The following is an 18,681-nucleotide window of genomic DNA, read 5'->3' on the forward strand; positions in this document are numbered from 1 at the left end:
TGTTGTTTTTGTACTCATAACGAGACAATCAAACACCTCTTTTTTCAATGCAAGTTTGTGCATCCTACGTGGTCAGTCATCCAAATAGCGTCAAATTTGTATCCGTCCACAAGTGTTGCCAATATTTTTGGTCATTGGTTGGACGGTATTTCAAATAGATTCAAAACGCTAATAAGGGTGGGAGCGTACGCCTTACTATGGTCGCTTTGCCTATGTAGAAACGATTTGGTTTTTAATGACAAAAATGCTTCTTCTCTGCAGGTTATTTTCGTTGTACGCACTCGCTTCGTACGTGGTCTATAATACAACAATTTATGACACTACTTTATGTTACCCCCTACTATAAAGATAGTAATATAAATTAGTGTCATATACATACTAGTGTATGGTACTTCCCACTGTGACTAGCCTAAGAACTGCGTGGAAATATTTGCACGGACTGCACAAAGCTTAGGTGATTTACTACAAAAACGTTGCACAAAACCACAAGAGAATTCAAACAAAAGGCATTGACTCCCGGCGCAGCATTCAATTCAAGAGCTACTGTCTAGTACTACTGATGGCACCACAGCTTTTCTTTGGGAAGGAAGAATTATGCCGTAACTGCAACTTGAGGAGCACTTGGCCTACGTGCAGCGTTGAAACCGCAGCACCTGCGAGGGTTACTTAAGAAGCACCGCATCTCACTGTCCATCACCGCCGACGTTTAACTTTTCTTAAACATGTAGCGACGTTACGATTACGATGTTATTTTACCGCTTGCTCTTTTCCGTCACTTTGCCGACGACGACATGTTGCTAAACCAACAACTGTATATGCGTATAATATGTGCAACTCGTGTAACCAAACTCAGATATCTTCCAATCACAGGTGGATCGCTTCCACCAAACTGCGGGGGAGCTCAGGGGCGCGTTAGAATCACAGGTGGTTGAGCCCTGCTACCACTCGCTTTTGGAACTAAAGGCCGGAGGGGAGCCCAAGTGGAACGGCCGCGGATCACACGGCTAGCTAGGTGGGAAGCTTCCCTTTCCCTTGGCGCCTTCCTGCCGTATCCAGTGCCCTCCTTGCATGCCAAGCGACTGGAACCGGCGACGACAGCGACGACGCCGGTAGATAGGATGGGGCTGGGCCATGGACGGCCGGAGGAGGAAGGTGGTCGGAGCCTGTTGCTGATTGGCAGCACATTCGCATCCGCCCACCGGCTGTCTGGCCTGCCCTTTAATTTGGCGCGCTCGATTATTAGGCTGGTCATAATGGGAATAACATACCTAGTAACATAAATGCCATATAAACAAAAATGATGAGATGACAAATAGTTAATGAGGAGAGAGATAAATAGAGTAATATAATATATTACCATCATATAGTGCTTCCCAATGCAAAATAAGTCTATAAAGTAATAAATGAAGACATCTATGTTATCACACATACAACACTATCAACTATGAGACTGCTCACAGTGGGGAGTAATATAGAATAGTAACTTGTCGATGTTACTAGTCTATGTTACTACCTCCATAGTGGGTAGTAACATATGAGTGATATCATGAAAGAGTTCATTTATTAGGCTATAGACTCATTATGTCTTGAAATGTGTGATGTTACAGTAACTAACTAAGTTACCACAAACCCTTCTCTCCTCATTAATTAGCTGTCACATAAGCAATCTTGTATTGAAATGTGTGATGTTACTAGTTAAGTTACTTTCATTGTGACTAGTCTGAAGGCGACAATGTCATGGAACTGGCTGGGAAGATTCGTGGATTTCAAGGCGGGCAGGTTGGTTGGTTGGGGGTGGGGGTTTAGCGTTGTGCTCGAACTGTTCATCCATCTTCTTTTCCGCAGCAAGTCTCCAAAGGAAGAGAAGGATACCCGACCCAACCTCATCGCCTCCTATGCTGCTTTACTTCCCTTTCAGATCCGATGGGTTGCTGCCCACTACACATGGCTGCAATGTGCACTGCTCCCGCGTGATCCTAGGCACTTGTATGGTCTCTCATTTTGGCGTGTGTATTTACACATACTCTCTTTGTTCTTCAAAAAGTGTACTTTCAACTTTTTTAAAAAGTCAAACTTTTTTATGTTTGACTGTATTTATACAATAATACATCAATATTTATGCCGTCAAATTAGTAACATTCAATTTACGATATAATATATTTTCATCATATATCTATTTGGTTTCACAAATATTGATATATTTTTGCACAAACTTGATCAAACTTTCAAACAGTTTGACTCTCCAACAAAGTTAAAAGTACACTCTTTCAAGAACGGAGGGAGTATACGCAGGACGACCATTCTTGGATTGTCACACGAGCGTGCAGGTTTTGTGCCCGGCACGGCGGCGTCCGGCGCTTTCGGTCGAGGGCGCTTTTCTGGTGATGAATCCGCGTCGTGAATCGTCCCAACTACTGCTACTTCAAAGTTGACACTACGTACATGAAAGGATTGTTGCAGGTCTGGCATTCCATTGCAGTTGACGCAAGAAACGCTGTTCCGTTCGCTTCTCCAGCAAATTGACACTGACCCATCCATGTGTCGTATTGTAAAACAAACTAGTAACTCTATTCTCTCCTTGATTAATATAATAGGCCAGTAACCGTCTTGATTCATTTCTCCAACAAATTGCCGTCGTCGTCATGCAAGAGTGAAACTACAAAGGAAAACGAACAGGGCAAAATATTCAGGCTAGCTGGAACACCTGTTTTTCATCAGCAGAGCGCATAATAAAAAGATCCAAGGAAATATCATGGCATTTTGCCGTACTGACTGCAGGGTAAGGTAGTGAATTGATTTTTTGACTAGATAGAGGATCACCTACGGAAAGTCGACAGCGTTTTCGATCAGCAAAGGGCTTACAAAGGCATTCATTTATACAGCTTGCCATGACAAGCAGATTTACGAAATCTTTGCACGAGTCGTGTACCTTCTACTTCTAGTCTGGTATTGACACGTTCAAGAATTGCATGCACGCAGTTGTATGATATCAGTGCAGTTCATGAAAGAAACACTGGTTAGTAATTTGCTTGATTCATTGCTCCAACAAATTGCCATTGTCATGCAAAGAAGCGAAACTACAGAGGAAAACAAACAGGGCAAAACATTCTGGCTAGCCCACAGTGCCGCAGAAACACAGGTTTTTCAACAGCAGAGCTGGGTAACAGGATTCAAGGAAAAATCTCATGGCCTTTTGTGGTGCCAATTGCAGGGTAAGCAGCGGAGAGTCGACGCCGTCTCGATTAGCAAAATAGGAGTCTAGGGCTTGACAAAGGCATTCATTTATACAGCCATGCCAAATAAAGTTACCAAATCTTTATGTGCAGCGTAATGCGGTGTTGTCCAAGTTATGTTGGCACTGCCTCGCCAACGGATGATGATGGGTCGACTTCAGCACTCTTACTGTCCTCAGAATCCATGAAACCTTGTTTGAAGCGATCATAATTTGTCGGCTCGTCTGGCTTGAATGGGCGCTCCCCTAGAACCCGGACCAGATCATCCTGATGGAGGACCTCCTTCTCAAGCAACAGCTCTGCAACTTGGGCAACTTTGTCCTTGTGCTTCCTTATCAGCTCAGTAGTGGTGTTGTAGGCCTTGGCAACCAATTCCCTCACCTCAGTGTCAATCATGGATGCTGTCTGCCCGCTATATGGCTTGTCCATTCCAAAACCATCATACCTTTGAGGGAAAGATAGGAGCCCAACCTTTTCACTGAAGCCATATACTGCAACCTGCTCGTAAGTCATTTTAGTAACTTTCTCCAGATCATTCTGAGCACCAGTCGAGATCTTCCCAATCAAAACCTGGGGAGGAAAAAACAATTATGCCACTCGCTAGTTTGCTACGACAACAAAACTCGGTTATACAAGCAAGGGATCTATGAGATGTTGTGTTACCTCCTCAGCGGCTCGGCCACCTAGGGTCATGCATGTCCTGTCAAAAAACTGTTCTTTTGTCATCAAAAGATTCTCACTTGGTACGTACTGGGCAAAGCCTAAAGCAGCTGTTCCACGAGGTACAATTGTAACTTTAAGGAGTGGCTCTGCATGCTCCAAAAACCATCCAGCAACAGCATGACCAGATTCATGGTAAGCAACGGTTCGACGCTCCAGTTTGCTAATGACCTACACACAGATCAATAAGTACATAGTTAAGCATATGGATACCAGTACCATATGTCCATTTATCTATAGTTCAATTAACAGTCACATCGTATCAAGAAAGGTATGCCTTCCACTAGCTGCATCCAGTGTTGGAGTATTATTTACACTGGACAGTAGATACAGCGAGATTAACTTAACTACTGGATTGGAGATAAATGGAATCTTACCGTATTTTTCTTCTCCAAGCCTCCAATTACCCTATCAATTGCAGATTCAAAATGCTGCATTGTAATCAGCTTCTCATCTCTTCTTGCAGTAATTAGAGCAGCCTCGTTACAGATATTGGCAATATCTGCTCCAGCAAATCCAGGTGTCAGCGCAGCTAATCTTTGTGAATAGAACGACGGCTCCTTATCCAGTTTTAGCTTTGCAAGGTAGATGCGGAATATTTGTTCACGGCCATTTATGTCTGGCCTATCAATACTTATCTGACGATCAAATCTTCCTGGTCTTAGCAAAGCCTTATCCAGGATGTCAGGTCTATTTGTGCCTGCAAGTACAACTACCCCAGCTGTTGTTCCAAACCCATCCATCTCTACAAGCAACTGATTCAACGTATTTTCACGCTCACTGTTCCCACCAGAATACCCTCCACGGCCTCTTGCACGACCAATTGCATCAATTTCATCAATAAATACAATACTAGGTGCACATTCCCGAGCTTCTTGAAATAAGCTTCTCACCCTGGATGGTCCAACACCAACAAACATTTCCAAGAAGTCTGAACCAGATATAGACAAGAAAGGTACACCAGACTCTCCAGCAGTAGCTTTAGCAAGGAGAGTCTTTCCTGTGCCAGGGGGTCCACAAAGAAGAGCACCCTTCGGTATTTTAGCTCCCAGTGCTTCATATTTGTCAGGATTTTTCAGGAAATGAACAAATTCCATGATTTCTTGTTTAGCTTCATCACAACCAGCTACATCCTTAAAGAAAACCTGCAGTATACCAAAAAAAAGGATTACTTGAGCTCAGCTTTGCTGTTGCTTTGCAATGATGAACCCAGTCAAAGCTCCTTTACTATACAATGGAAGCAAGAAATAATCTTCCAGATTACATCAAATTAGCGATGGAACAAAGCAGCAGACACAAAAACTAACCTTGTTTTTGGAGTTTTTATCCATCTTTGTCACTTGAGCTTTTCCAATACTGAAAATACTACGGCCTCCTTGCCCAGAACCACTACCAATACTAATCGACATCTTTCTCCCCACCACATATAGCAAGCCAACAATGAAAAGTGTCGGGGCAAACTTCATGATTTCCTGGAACCAGCTTATCTTATCAGCATAAATCACAGGGATGTAATCATGTCGATATATCCCCAATGCTTCCTGAGCCTCTTCTAACTTCTCTTCGAAAGAATCAACACTTCCAATGTTAAAGTAATACTTGTATTTGCTAGGAGCCTCTTGACCAGGAAGATGACTGGTAGTAATACTTGTATCATTATGCTGGTTTTGCTTGGTCGAGGGTGAACTTCTGACATGAACTTTTGCAACTGTCTTGTTTATAACAACGATGCGGTCAACTAACCCAGGTTCTAAAAGCTTGTTCTTAAATTCTTGAAAGCTTATCTGCAAGAGTTAGAAGCAAATGGGCCTTATGAGTTATAGTGGACTAGTAAAAGAAACTACATCCTGTATATCAAAAATGCAACAGATATGAAACTATCGATTAATAAAGATCTATCATATCAGGTGTTACCAGGACGGCAGGAGGTACAGTATCTTAGAGACTGAAAATAATAAAATATAAAGCGCATGGTAGCAATGCCATTAAGCAATATTAATAACTGGGGTAGTAAGATATGTCATCAGTTGTGAACTACTGGGGTGTATTTGTGGCAAGCTGCAAGGAATCGAATATTTGGGTGCGACTATGAAGTTACCTCTTTTCAGTAACATTAGTAACTGATAAACATTAGAGAAATACCATATACTAAGAACATCTAAAGGAAAAGCACATGTTTTCTCTACCTCTTAGCTAGATCACACCACCAATATTTTTTTCAAAAGAGTTTAATCATTTATACAACCACCTGGCACCACTCAACTGGATTCTGAAGCAATTTCCATATTCAAATAATGTACACACCACATTTAAATGAACCAACTCTTTTCAGATGTCTATGCAGAAGAGATCAGGTGACCAACACAATTAACCAAACTGGCAATGACTATTATTATTGTATAAACAGAGTACCTCCTTCTCCGATGAACCCGATAATGTTGCCAGTAATAGGCCAAGAAGGAATACAGGACCAATAGAGTCCTGGAATAGCTTCAGAAGTTTCTGCTGGACGTTTGGCTGACCACCTGAACTGGGTTCATCTGCATAGTGCACAGAGGAAGCAACAACATTAGTGCATGGCCCGGCACGCCAAGTTAAAAGGACCAAATGCACACAACCGCATGAAAAGCTGCAAACTTGCAGGCACATTTGTACATGTTCATGATGGCACACTCATTTTTTAGGAAAACTACAAGCAGATGTGGCACTTAACACTGAAAGACTAGCTAAAGCTATATCCTACTCCCTCCGTCCCATAATGTAAGACGTTTTTTGACTCAGTATAGTGTCAAAAAACGTCTTACATTATGAGTATATATCCCCTCTGCCCAAAAGGGCAAGACATGGGATCCAAGCAGTCAATTTTTTAAGACTTTGACCATTAGTATATGTGAAAGTATACATACTGGCTATATGAGGATAATGATGAAACTGGATTTGTCTTGCAAAATCCCTCAACTTTTTTTTCAAATGCACGGCAGAACCATTGCACATTCTATTAGGAGAAGCAGAAGGCAATAACAAGGCTATGTATAAGAGACAGGAAAATAGGTTCCATAGACAACTCCATGGATTTCCCAAACTACAAAAACACTGTGGAATGCAAACTCAGAATCAAAACATACTCTTCGATTCAGACTTGTTGCTCCCATCCCCTTTCGGCACCTCCTTCTCCTTGGGGAAATCTGAACCATCAAGGGGCGCATCATCAACACAGCCACCGACAAAGCGGATCAAAGGAACACCAAAACAGGGAAGAAAGCTTACTCTTTTTCGACTGGTCGGAGAACAGCCGCCGGGCCTGCGAGTTGGCGAGCAGGGACCTCCCGCCCCGGACCTTCCCGGCCCCGTTGGCCGCCGCAGCCCGGCTCCCCAGAGCGGACGTCAGGTAGCGACGCACGAGCCGCAGCCCGGCGCCCTCACCGCCGGGCAGCAGCGGCGACGGCGAAGGCGAAGGCGAAGGCAGCGGCGCGCGGAACACGCCATGGCCCCCGAGCAGATAACCCTAGGGGGACCGAACATTGCACACCGTGAGCCGATGCACCCGGAGCCGCCGGAGAGAGAGAGAGAGAGAGAGAGAGAGAGACCTGGCGCGACCGGGAGGAGCGCGCGAGCGCGCGGGAGAGGGCGGAGAGGCTCATGGCGGCGGCGGCGAGGGCATGGGAGGGGGGCTGCGGCCTAGGGTTTCGGCCGCGCGATCGTACGACCGATTCTTCCTCTTTTCTCCTTTTCTCTCGCGGGTCGGTGCGGTCCGTGTGAAGTGTGAAGGACGGAGTGGCGAGACGAGACGAGACGACGGTTTGATTTGCGGCGGCGGAGGGCGACGGCGTCTCGTGTTTGTGGTCGGGCCAGGTGTACACGTGGCGGTGTTTAACGAGGTTGAGCGTTTTTGTTTTGGATTCTAGTTCTAGTTTACTCTTTGGCGCCCGCTACAAATCAGGCGGATGATTTCCCCAGCTAGCCGTTCGATCCTGCATCGATGGCCGTTTGATCGAGTCACCACAGGCTTGGCCTTTCTTCTCTAATCCCCATCCATCTGATTCTGATACAGAGCAACGCCGCCTGATGCAAAGCAGGACAGCACCCCCCCCTGGCACCTTGCGTTGGCGACCTTGCGTCGGTGACCTCGCGTCACTGGAGCCGCCGTCAACTGCTGCATCGCAGCTCCAAGAGTCGTCGGCAACCGATGCATCACACCATCGAAGCCACCGGGTGCTGCTCCATAGCAACACCGAGCGTGGCGAAGAAACTTGGATGCATCGCCGACGAGCTCTGGCGAAGCTTCATTGACGCACCAGCGAAGCTTCATTGCAGCATCGCCTGCTGTCGTCGCAGCACTGGCGAAGCTCCATCGTAGCGCCGGTGCGGCAAAACCTACAGGGTGAGGGCAGCAGCTCGGCGAAGCTCCATTGCAGCGTCGGAGTTGCAACGCCATGGCCGGCCCGTCGCGGTCGTCGTCTCGGCACCGGCGAAGCTCCAGTGCAGCGCTGGAGTTGCAACCGCCATGGCCGTCGCAGTCATCATCACAGTGCCGACGATGCTCCAATGCAGCAGCGACGGGCGCGCGCAATGCTATGTCGTAGCATCGGCAGCCACGGACGGAGGCGCTGATCAATTGCAGCACACAGTGCTCGCCTAGCTGATCTCCATGGATGTTGCTTTTTTGGAGAGGTAGCAGGGCAGTAGCAGTGTTGGGGCGGCCTATACGGCAACGGGTGACGGTGGTCAGCGACGAGGAGTTTGCAGCGTGTCTTTTGGGAGAGGTAGCAGGGTAATAGCAGTCGTGTGTAACGGCGGCGGTGGTCGGGAGAGGTAGCACCACCGGAGGAAGAAGAAGGCCTGTGAGAAGAAAAACTTGTGGACGGGAGCTTTCCCGTGAAGATAATGCTACGAGAAGAAAGCGGTGGATGGGCCAGTAGAGGACGCGTGTCGTTCGCTCGAGGGGGCTTACAATCGAGTGAGATCATCCGGTTGTTTTTAAACATTTTCCTTACTCTTTTCCTTTTAACAGTGTGGACTCTGATTAGTGTGGTTCGGCTCGGCAGCCCAAGCCAGGGGACAAAAATCCGTGGCGACTATCAAAGCCCAAATGAACGATATCAAAGCCCACGTATAACTAGATCGACAGACGTTCCTAAAAGTAAAAACAAACTAGAACAAAAAGAACAAACAAACGGGCGCAGCCCATTTGCAAAGGTGTGTCTTTCTTCACCACAAACAAAAAAAGTGTGTTTTTCTGTCCATTTTCAGATTTTGTTAAAATATATGTAAATTACAATGAAGTCGGTAAAACAAGAATAAAAAATGCATGTATTATAAAAGGTATTCACACGTATACAAAAAAATGAAGTATTGAAGAAACATTCATGCATTTTAAAGATGTAAATGTATTTATAAAAAATATTCATGTAATTATAAAACATTCCATGTGCTTTAGAAATGGTTGTGTAATTTTTAAAAAGTAGTCATGTGCTACAAAAATAATTCACATATTATCAAAAAAATAAAAAAAATATTCATGTAATTATAAAAGTTTCCATATATTTAGAAATGGTTGTGTAATTTTAAAACAAGTATTCATGTGCTATAAAAAGAATTCACAGATTACAAAAATATAGTAAAATATTTTCAAAATATTCATGTAATTATAAAAGTTTCCATATACTTTAGAAATGGTTGTGTAATTTTTTTAAAATTATTCATGTGCTGTAAAAAGAATTCACAGTTTTTAAAAAATAGTAATATATTTTCCAAATATTCATGTAATTATAAAATTTCCATATACTTTAGAAATGGTTGTGTAATTTTTAAAAGTATTCATGTGCTATAAAAAGAATTCACATATTTTTAAAATATAGTAAATATTTAAAAATATTCATGTATCTTAAGAAATGTTCACATATTTTGAAATATATTCATGTTACTAAATAGTATCTCTGTAAATTTAAAATGTTTTAATAATTATAAAAACATTCACGCACTTTTGCAAAATGTCCATGTAATTTGAAAAGGTGTTCACGTCTTTTTTGAAGTTCATGTAGTTTTAAAAGGCGTTCACTTGTTTTTGAAATGGGCATGTGTTTTCACAAAATATTTCTTTTAACAAAATGAAATATAAAGATGGAGAATTAAAACAAAAATGGTGGTCATTCCAGAATGCCGACACGAGTGTGATGGTTTTTTTTTAGAAGGAGTGTGATGGTCTTAGTAATTAACGGTTGCTTCCACGATGCAACAGGCCCGCCTTTTGATAACAAACCAACACCCATTCAAATAAGAAATTCCTGGTACCCATTATTGTCTAGAAGATTAGTTTCCACCAAGGGGCCACTTCTGTTTACAGTAAGGCTGGTCATAATTGGAGTAACATAACATATCTTAAGACAAATTTGCTTATGTGGTATGGAGTTAATGAGGAGAGAGATACTTGTGGAAGCATAATATGTTACTGTAAGATAACACATCTCGAAGTAAAATTTAGTCTATATCTCAATTAATAAAGATTTGCATGTTATCATTCATATGTTATTACCCATTATAAAGGTAGTAACTTACACCAGCAACATATGCATGTTACTGGTCTAAGTTACTCCCCACTATGACCAGCCTAAGTTCTTCCCATCAAAATCTCTCTCTAAACTTAAGAGGGTCATATTATGTCTGGTCATTGTTGGGAAATTGATGTGAAGTTAAGGTGACAAAGTGTTCATTAAAGAGGCAAGAACATAGTAGTGCTACGTTGCCTTTGATTCCATCAAACATGTCTCCGTCATGCAAAGTAATTACCAAACGGATAGATTAGTCAGCCACCTAGCTGTCGGATTCATAGGAATCGAAGCCAACAGAGTAGTAGGAAGTGATCAATTAGTAACAGTAGCTAGTACAAGTACTAATCAACAGCACCGAGTTGATCGATTACATCGTTGACAGGAAAAACAAAAAATATATGGATTCTGATCGATAATGTCATAAGGCGTGATCGGCCAATTCCTACCGGAAAATCTGTTTGGAAATCACGGTGTTACCCTGAACGAGAGATAATAATATGTGCAGACAATTTTAGGACAAAATGCAGGTGTGTTTATGGTACCTTTTTTTTTGCGGGGAGTGTTTATGGTACCTGATCGAATAATTTAATTGACACATTCAGGTATATAGTTTCTTGCCTTGAGAATACTTGTACCTTTGGGTGAGAGACAAATAAACAAAATAGATTGTGCGTTTGCTAATCTTTAAGGTAACTAGATTTCTCTTTCAGACGCAAGTTGAATCAATGCAGCCGGAGGATCAAACAGGGACGGCTCGGTGTCCTGGACAAGCCCTCTGTTGAAACAAGATGGGCTTTGGGCTCATATAAAAGTAATACTAGGACATGAGGGCTTCTTCAAAGGCCGGGAGCAACTAGTTAACGAGCCCTCCTACGGGGGCCTCGCAACGATCAGCGCCACTTGGCGCGCTCTCAGCCATTCGCCACGTGTCGCGCTCTGGACACATCCTTCGATTTTTTTTATTTTTCCGCACGCGTTTTCGGCTTTTTAAACGGTTTTTTTAGGTTTTTTCGATGTTTTTGTTTTCCCCCGGTCTTCCTTAGCTTTTCGATGAAAAAAAATTTACGCGAAAAAAACGCATTTTTTTCTCTTTCGCGAAAGTCACGGTTTTTTCCCGTGAGAGGCACGGTTGTGCTTTAGCGAGAGTCACGGCCGTGCCTTTTCGAAACGGAAAAAAATGCGTTTTTTCCTTCTTCTTTTTTTCTTTCGCGAGAGTCATGGTTTTGCTTCCGCGAGAGGCACGGTTGTGCTTTCGCGAGAGTCACGGCCGTGCCTCTCGGAAAAAGAAAAAACAAAACGTGTTTTCTATTTTTTTTTCTTTCGCGAGAGTCACGGTTTTGCTTCCACGAGAGGCATGGTTGTGCTTTCGCGAGAGTCACAGCCGTGCCTCTCAGAAAGGGAAAAAAATACACGTTTTCTGTTTTTTTTCTTTCGCGAGAATCACGGTTTTGCTTCCGTGAGAGGCACGGTTGTGCTTTCGCGAGAGTCACGGCCGTGCCTCTCAGAAACGAGAAAAAAAAAACGTGTTTTCTGTTTTTTTCCTTCCACGAGAGTCACGGTTTTACTTCCACGAAAGGCACGGGCGTGATTTTCGCGAGAGGCACAGGCGTGCCTCTTTCGGAAAGGGCAAAAAACCATGCTCCCGATTTCGGTTTTTTTGCCCGATTTTTTTCGTCCGGTTTTTTTGTGAAAAAAAAGTTCGTCAAAACCTATCAACATGGGATCTAGTTTTGAAGATCTCGACGCGAGGAATCCAATAGTGAAAACGGTTCGAGATTTGGAAGCACGGTTTAAAAGATAAAACGTTTTGAATAAATGGATCTACGAAAAAAGGGAAAACTTCCAGGTTGCGACAAGTGGCATGCTGCATGTGCGCCACTTGTCGCGACCTGGAAAAGTAGAGTGTTCTTTGCAACGAGTACTCCTTAATTAGTGATTTCGTCAAAGGCTCAAGGTAGACCCTCGAACCGCTCGATACGTCCAAACATCGTTGTCCGGACCGCGAAAGCCATCCCACACGGGCATGTATCGGTTCGTCGACGGTCCGGATATACTTTTCCCGAAAATCCGAGACAAACGTGGGGGACTTTGCTGGAGTTCGGACAACGGACATGTAGGACTCCGACGACCCCCGCCCACCCAATCCCCTTCCCGGATTCGGCGTCCCCATCCTTCCCATTTTCTCTCCTTCGTTCTTTCTCTTTTGCCTTCGCCGCCGCTCCACCACGCCGGCCGCCACGCAACACTGCTGTCAGAACTCTACGTCTCCGTCACCTCCAACGTTCCAGCCGGGCTCCACCCCGCTTCTCCTCCGTCACTGTTCAACCCATCTCCTCCGACCGCCCCGACAGGTGCCATCTACTCACATGCCCGGCGACTGTTCGATGAATTTCTGGAGTTAAAAAAGTTGTTCCTTCTTCTTTGAAGCAATGGATTCCGATTTGATTGAGCATCAGTGGGCAGTTAAAGGGGACAACAATGTTGGAATGTAATATTTGAACTTGTTTAAATTTGAACTGCTGCTACATGTGGCTATTTGAACGTCTGTACTCTATGTATGCGGCCATTTGATCTTCTGAACTCTATGTATGCGGCTATTTAAACGTGCGGGCTTTCAGAAAAATTAGGGAGGCCAGATGAATGCGGGCAGCATTGAATGTCGGCCTCCCGCATCCATGTTCGCGAACTGGTCCCCTCAATCCGCGGATGGATGCGGGAGAAAATTTACGAGTTGCCGTTGGAGATGCCCTGATGGAAAGTTTAGTTCCACCATGTTAGTGAAGGAAAGTTGAGACCTCCTTACAAAGAGCTCTCTTCACATGTTACTAGAATTTGAAAAGATAAGTGGTTCTCGCGCGATTCTACTCTGCAGCTCGCACATTGTGTTTCATAAACAAGGTGAGCTCATACCTATATCATGCGCAGCAGCGGAGGACTCCGGAGGGCAAGGTGTAGTAGCTGCCACACCTTGATTTGGTCCACTTGTCGCAACCCGGAAGTTTTTTTGGGCAAGGTGTCGCAACCCTAGACCGTGACTGACCACGATGAGGCAGACGATGGTAGACGGCGGCCAGTGAGGGCGACTATGGGGGTCGGGCAAGCGGGGCGGCTGGGTCGCTGGGAGATGTCGGATAGGGTGCAGATTGAAGGGGTGCACCGAGGCGCTGCGGGCGGCCGCTGTGGCTAGGGCCTAGCGAGCGATCGACCATGCAGTGGCGCAGACTCCGATGAGGGGCGGCACCAACTGTCGGCACTAGCAAAAGATGGAGAGGAAAGGGAAGAGGCAATCAAAGCCAATGAAGAAGGGCAGAAGTAGAGGTATATTTCTCTGAATATTAACAACTTGTATTATGCAATTGTAATTATTTTAATGAAAATTGGATGTTTGTGAATTGCGAATTTGATAAGATATTTTGAAGTGTGCATTGGTTTTTTATGGAAGATCATCATGGCTAGCTTTATTGATCATCAAATAAAGATACATCGTTTATGAGTTTGTTAACTAGACAATCGAGTGCGGTCAACTTACCCTGAAATCTGATTTCACGGGCCGTCCCCTGATGTTGTATCCACAAAAGGACCATAATTTGGCCATACGAACAGAGGATCATCCAACAAGGTACAAAAGAATTTATTACAATAACTAAACTTAGCTAGCACATGCGCCGCTTGATTTACGGATCTATTACAATGCTTAAACTTGACCTTCGCAATTGTTGCACCAACATCAATGCACTCCGCAAAAAATAGCTGCTGTCGCGTCCCACCACCTTGTCCGTCCATTACAAAAGTTGATGGCATCTTGCGAGTCTGACTCAGCCTCAACCCGATGGAATCTCATATTATTAGCAAAAGCTAGACCATCTCATATTCTGGCCCGGACTATCGGCAGAGAGGTGGCTACCGTGGTCATCGTGGTGGTCGTGCTGGTGGTCGTGGTCGGTACCGCAGACAGCCTCCGCCACCGGTCGTTGTTGACCATTAGGATACTGATGTGGCGGCCGATCCCGTTCAGTCGACCGAACTGCCTAGCCAGGCGATGGAGGTAGTGACGGCTTTGGCCAACATGGAGGTTCCTTCTACTGGTATTTCTGCTGAGGCAGGTGACAGGTCGGAGTCTGAGAGAGCTTCCAAGTGGGCGCGTAAGAAGGAAAAAATGCTATGCTATCGATGTGGTGAGAAGGTTCACTTCATTGCTGAGTGCGTGGCGGAGCTGTGTGGTTCGTGTGGTAAGCCAGCACATGCCATGGGGGGCTGCCCGTTTCTGCGTGATCAGGTGCCAGCTCTTACGATGTATGGAGTATATTGTGCTGAGCTCATGTTCTTTGAGTCCCCGGCTGCGAGAGAGATTCCGGTAGCGACGCAGAGCTTGACTACTGGGATTGTCAAAGCTACCCAGGGGGTAGTTTCTGAGGCTCAGATTGTGCAGGGACTTCAGGAACTGGCCCAGGAGATTTTCAGTGGGAGCTTGTCCATATTGAAGATAGTGTCTTTAGGGTTGACTTCCCAACTGTGGACGATTTGCAGAGGTTGCTGAGCTTTGGGTTGTGCAAGGTCCCTGGCACTAAATGCATTCTGGAATTTCATGAGTGGAAGAAGGTGAAGCCTAAGGGAAAGCCGCTCACTCAGGTGTGGCTGCGGTTTTCCGGCGCCCCCTCTGAGTCTTTGACAGATGTTCGAGTTGTGGCTAGTCTGGGTATAATGGTTGGAAAAACTGAGAAAGTGGATATGGCATTCACCCGCGCCCATGGGGTGGCCCGACTCTTAGTGGGTGTTCTGGACATTGAGTTTGTCCTGGACGTGGTCAACTGGACTTATATGGGAGAGGTGTTTCCTCTTGAGATTGAGTTTGAGGATACTGAGTTGTTTGCCGACGCGGTTAATGGGACTGATGTGGATATGCACGAGGGTGACGACAACGCAGGTACTAGTGGGGATCCGACTGATGAGGCTGGATGAGAGAGGTCCAATGGATCGGGACCTGTTGCTCAGTTGCCCGGGGATGGGCCGGGGGTCAAGCCGGCCCCAGCTCCGTCGGTGCCGATGAGTACTTTGCAGTTTGGATCCTTTGAGCCAGCGTCTGCCCCTCCCAGACTTTGGAGCGACCGGGTGGAGTCTGATGATGTTTTTGAGTGCATGCTTCCGGTGTTGGAGCTTGATACTGTTGATAGTCCTATGGCGGGAGGCTTGATAGGGACGCACTCGGCGACGACCTTGGTAGGGGGTGGGGAGTTGGAGCCTCAGGTGGTTTCGCTCTCCCCCGCCTCCCCAGTGGTCTCGGGCCGGGAGACGTTCTCTGTTTCGGAGGTTGTGCATGGGGGGAGTCCGAGGCAGGTGTCCGCGACCTCTCCTCCTCCTATCCTGGCGTCGGTGACGCCGGTGACGCCGACGATGATCGGCCGTGGGGGAGACCGTCTGGGTCAGGTGGACTCGACTCCTTCTCCTACGATGGCGGTAACGACGGCCGCTCCTACAATGGTGCTTGCTGGGTGGGGGTCTGGGGCAGGTGGCCTCGACCCCTCATCCTTCTTCGGCAGTCAGGACAGCGACACCCTCAGGCTAGCGGGTTGCGGCGGGGGGAGTGTTCGGGCAGGCGGCGCCCGCACATCCCTCCCTCGGCTGCCCGTCCGTGGGGTCTGGGAGCCCTCCCCCGCCTCCTCCGGTATCCATGGCTGATTCTTCAGCGCGAGGCTTTACTCGGGAGAAGGTCATTGCTTTTGGTGGGATCCCTGACCCGGTCTCTGCGGGGAGACGGATGAGTACTCGTCTCCAGGACCACCCGGAGGTTGATGACATGCAGCAGAGGTGCGCTATGAGGGCGGCCAAACTTCGTGACATTGAGGTCACCACTGGTATGTCAGTCAACATGTCTAATTCTATTTTGCATTTCTCTAATGATGAGATTATTAATAATGCCAACCAGTTAGGAGTTTCGCTAGGGAGTACTAGTAATGAAATTTCTAACTCGGTTAATGATCTCCTAGATTTGGAAGCGGAACGCGCTCTAGATATTATTTGAAACCTAGCAGCAGTAAAACCTATGAACGATGCAGAGATTGACGCATTAGGGGTAAGAGTGCTCGATAATTTGTGTGCGGATCTTGCACCATCCACTCTTGAATCTGAGGAAGAGGATGTAGTTCTAGAGGATGCAGTAGCAAGACCAACTGATCCCGGTTATGAGGACCGGATGGAGGACCACAATAAACCCAAGCGTAAGTGGAAGCGGAAGGTTTATGCGGCTTCCGCGGTTCGTAGGAGTGCTAGGATTCGAACGGCCAAAAAATTTCATGATGACCCATGAAAGGAATCTTTTGGAATTGCATAGGTCTAAAGGACTTGGCTAAAAGAAGGTTCCTTGCTGAGGCATCGATTAGATTTCATTGCTCTCTTTGAAACTGGTAGGGATAATTTTGCGCCCTAGTTTCTCAGTACTTTATCGGGTGGTGTTGATTTTGATTGGCATTGCCTTCCTCCACGAGGAAGATCGGGTGGGATCTTGCTTGGAGTGAGATGCGATTCACTGGAAGTTCGTAGTGTAGTGATGGGTGACTTCGCGGTTAAATTTCGGGTCAAGTCCAAAGCGGATGGGTTTAACTGGGCTCTGGTGGCGGTGTATGGTGTTGCACAACCCGAGCTTAAACCGGAGTTTTTGGCGGACCTTGTTCAAATTTGCGGATCCAAGCAGCTCCCAATTTTGGTTGGGGGTGACTTCATTATCAGTAGGAGGAGAGATGAAAAGAATAATGATAATTTTGATGGCAGATGGTCGTTTATGTTCGATACCATTATTGAAAGCTTGGATCTGAGAGAGATAGAGCTTTCCGGAATAAAGTTTACCTGGGCTAACGCTTTGCCAAACCTGACGTATGAGAAGCTAGATCGAGTTCTCGCGAGTGTCGAGTGGGAACAAAAGTTCCCTCTCATAACGGTCTAGGCTCTCTCGCGCGGAATCTCGGATCACACACCTTTATTCATGGACTCAGGTGAGCCAAACCACGTGGGAAACAAAAGCACCTTTTCTTTCGAACTTGCATGGTTTGAACGAGAAGGCTTCCTGGATCTGGTAGCCGGGGAATGGGCTAAAGATAGGGATGAAAATGGAGTGGAAAGTTTCTGCTTTTCCGGAGGAAAAATGGAAACGGAGAGGAAATATGAAAACGGAAATGGAAATTTGCAAAACGGAAATGGAAATGGAATTTTTTATGCGGAAACAGAAACAAAAACGGAATGGTGTTTTTTGGTGGAACAGAAGTGGAAATGGAACTTTCTGTTTCCGTCAATATGGAATTTCTGTTTCTACTATGGGCCTATGGCCGCTTTGTAGCCCAACTACCAAACAACACACAATGAGTAGAATGAGCAGAATGGATCATTTGGGGGCCAAACACGTACTCAACTTGACCATATACATAATTGTCATGTACTACTACAATACTATCCTATGTTGCTAACACAACCATATTATTTTGTAGACATGTTAACAATTCCATAATTTGTTTGTTTTTCATCTATATTTCTCTATTATTCAAGGGTGTTTTAAGTTCTGGTCAGCAAACCGTTTTGTTTCCGTGTCCACTCTGTATTCGCCCAGTGTCTGTTTCCGGTAGTATTTGTTTTCGTATTCGTTTTCGGGGTTTCTGTATTCGTTTTCGCTTCAACAAAAAAATATGAAAACAAATATGGTAGCACCCAGTTCCGTCCGTTTCTGCGCAGTTTTCATCCCTAGCTAAAGATGCAGGAGGCACGACCTCTGTCCAGCGTTGGCAGAACAAGATTAGGCATTTGAGAAGTTTCCTACGGGGATGGGCTAATCACCTTAGTGGGGTTTATAAAGTTGAAAAGGAAAGGCTCCTTTCTCTGATTCAGTCCCTAGATATAAAAGCCGAGTCCATGATTTTGCAATCTGCAGAGCTCCAGATTAAGCTCGATGCGGAGATGAGGTTGAAAGAACTTCTCCGCGAAGAAGAATTGAAGTGGGCATTGCGGGCTAAGGTCCGCAGAGTGGTCCAGGGGGATGCAAACACTCAATTCTTTCACTTGATTGCTAATGGCAAGCACAGTAAGAAGAGAATCTTTCAGCTTGAGCAAGATGAAGGAACGATTGTAGGGCAGGACAACCTGAAACTTTATATCACCGAATATTATAAACAGTTATTTGGACCTCCGGAGGATAGTTG

General features: G+C 45.6%; 1 protein-coding gene across 1 annotated transcript; it reads right to left on the reverse strand.

The window, feature by feature from the left end:
• Positions 1-3,014: 3,014 nt before the first annotated feature.
• Positions 3,015-7,739, reverse strand: LOC125545257 (ATP-dependent zinc metalloprotease FTSH 3, mitochondrial-like). The gene is made up of 8 exons (XM_048709148.1): positions 7,541-7,739; positions 7,221-7,458; positions 7,079-7,138; positions 6,366-6,493; positions 5,261-5,737; positions 4,331-5,098; positions 3,897-4,124; positions 3,015-3,803 (listed from the first exon to the last, which is right to left on the reverse strand). Exons 1-8 carry the CDS (start codon positions 7,592-7,594, stop codon positions 3,348-3,350), a joined length of 2,409 nt encoding a protein of 802 aa, XP_048565105.1. The 5' UTR covers positions 7,595-7,739; the 3' UTR covers positions 3,015-3,347.
• Between the last annotated feature and the right edge of the window lie 10,942 nt (positions 7,740-18,681).

The sequence above is a fragment of the Triticum urartu genome, chromosome 3 (assembly GCF_003073215.2).
Source record: "Triticum urartu cultivar G1812 chromosome 3, Tu2.1, whole genome shotgun sequence".
Lineage (NCBI taxonomy): Eukaryota > Viridiplantae > Streptophyta > Magnoliopsida > Poales > Poaceae > Triticum > Triticum urartu.

Excerpts from the sequence above, each read along its gene's own strand:
- LOC125545257 (XM_048709148.1), bottom strand. The coding sequence starts at position 7,594 with ATGAGCCTCTCCGCCCTCTCCCGCGCGCTCGCGCGCTCCTCCCGGTCG. Across the intron at positions 7,459-7,540 it reads GCTCCTCCCGGTCGCGCCAG|GGTTATCTGCTCGGGGGCCA; the intron begins GTCTCTCTCTCT and ends CGGTCCCCCTAG. Across the intron at positions 5,738-6,365 it reads CGGGTTCATCGGAGAAGGAG|ATAAGCTTTCAAGAATTTAA; the intron begins GTACTCTGTTTA and ends TAACTCTTGCAG.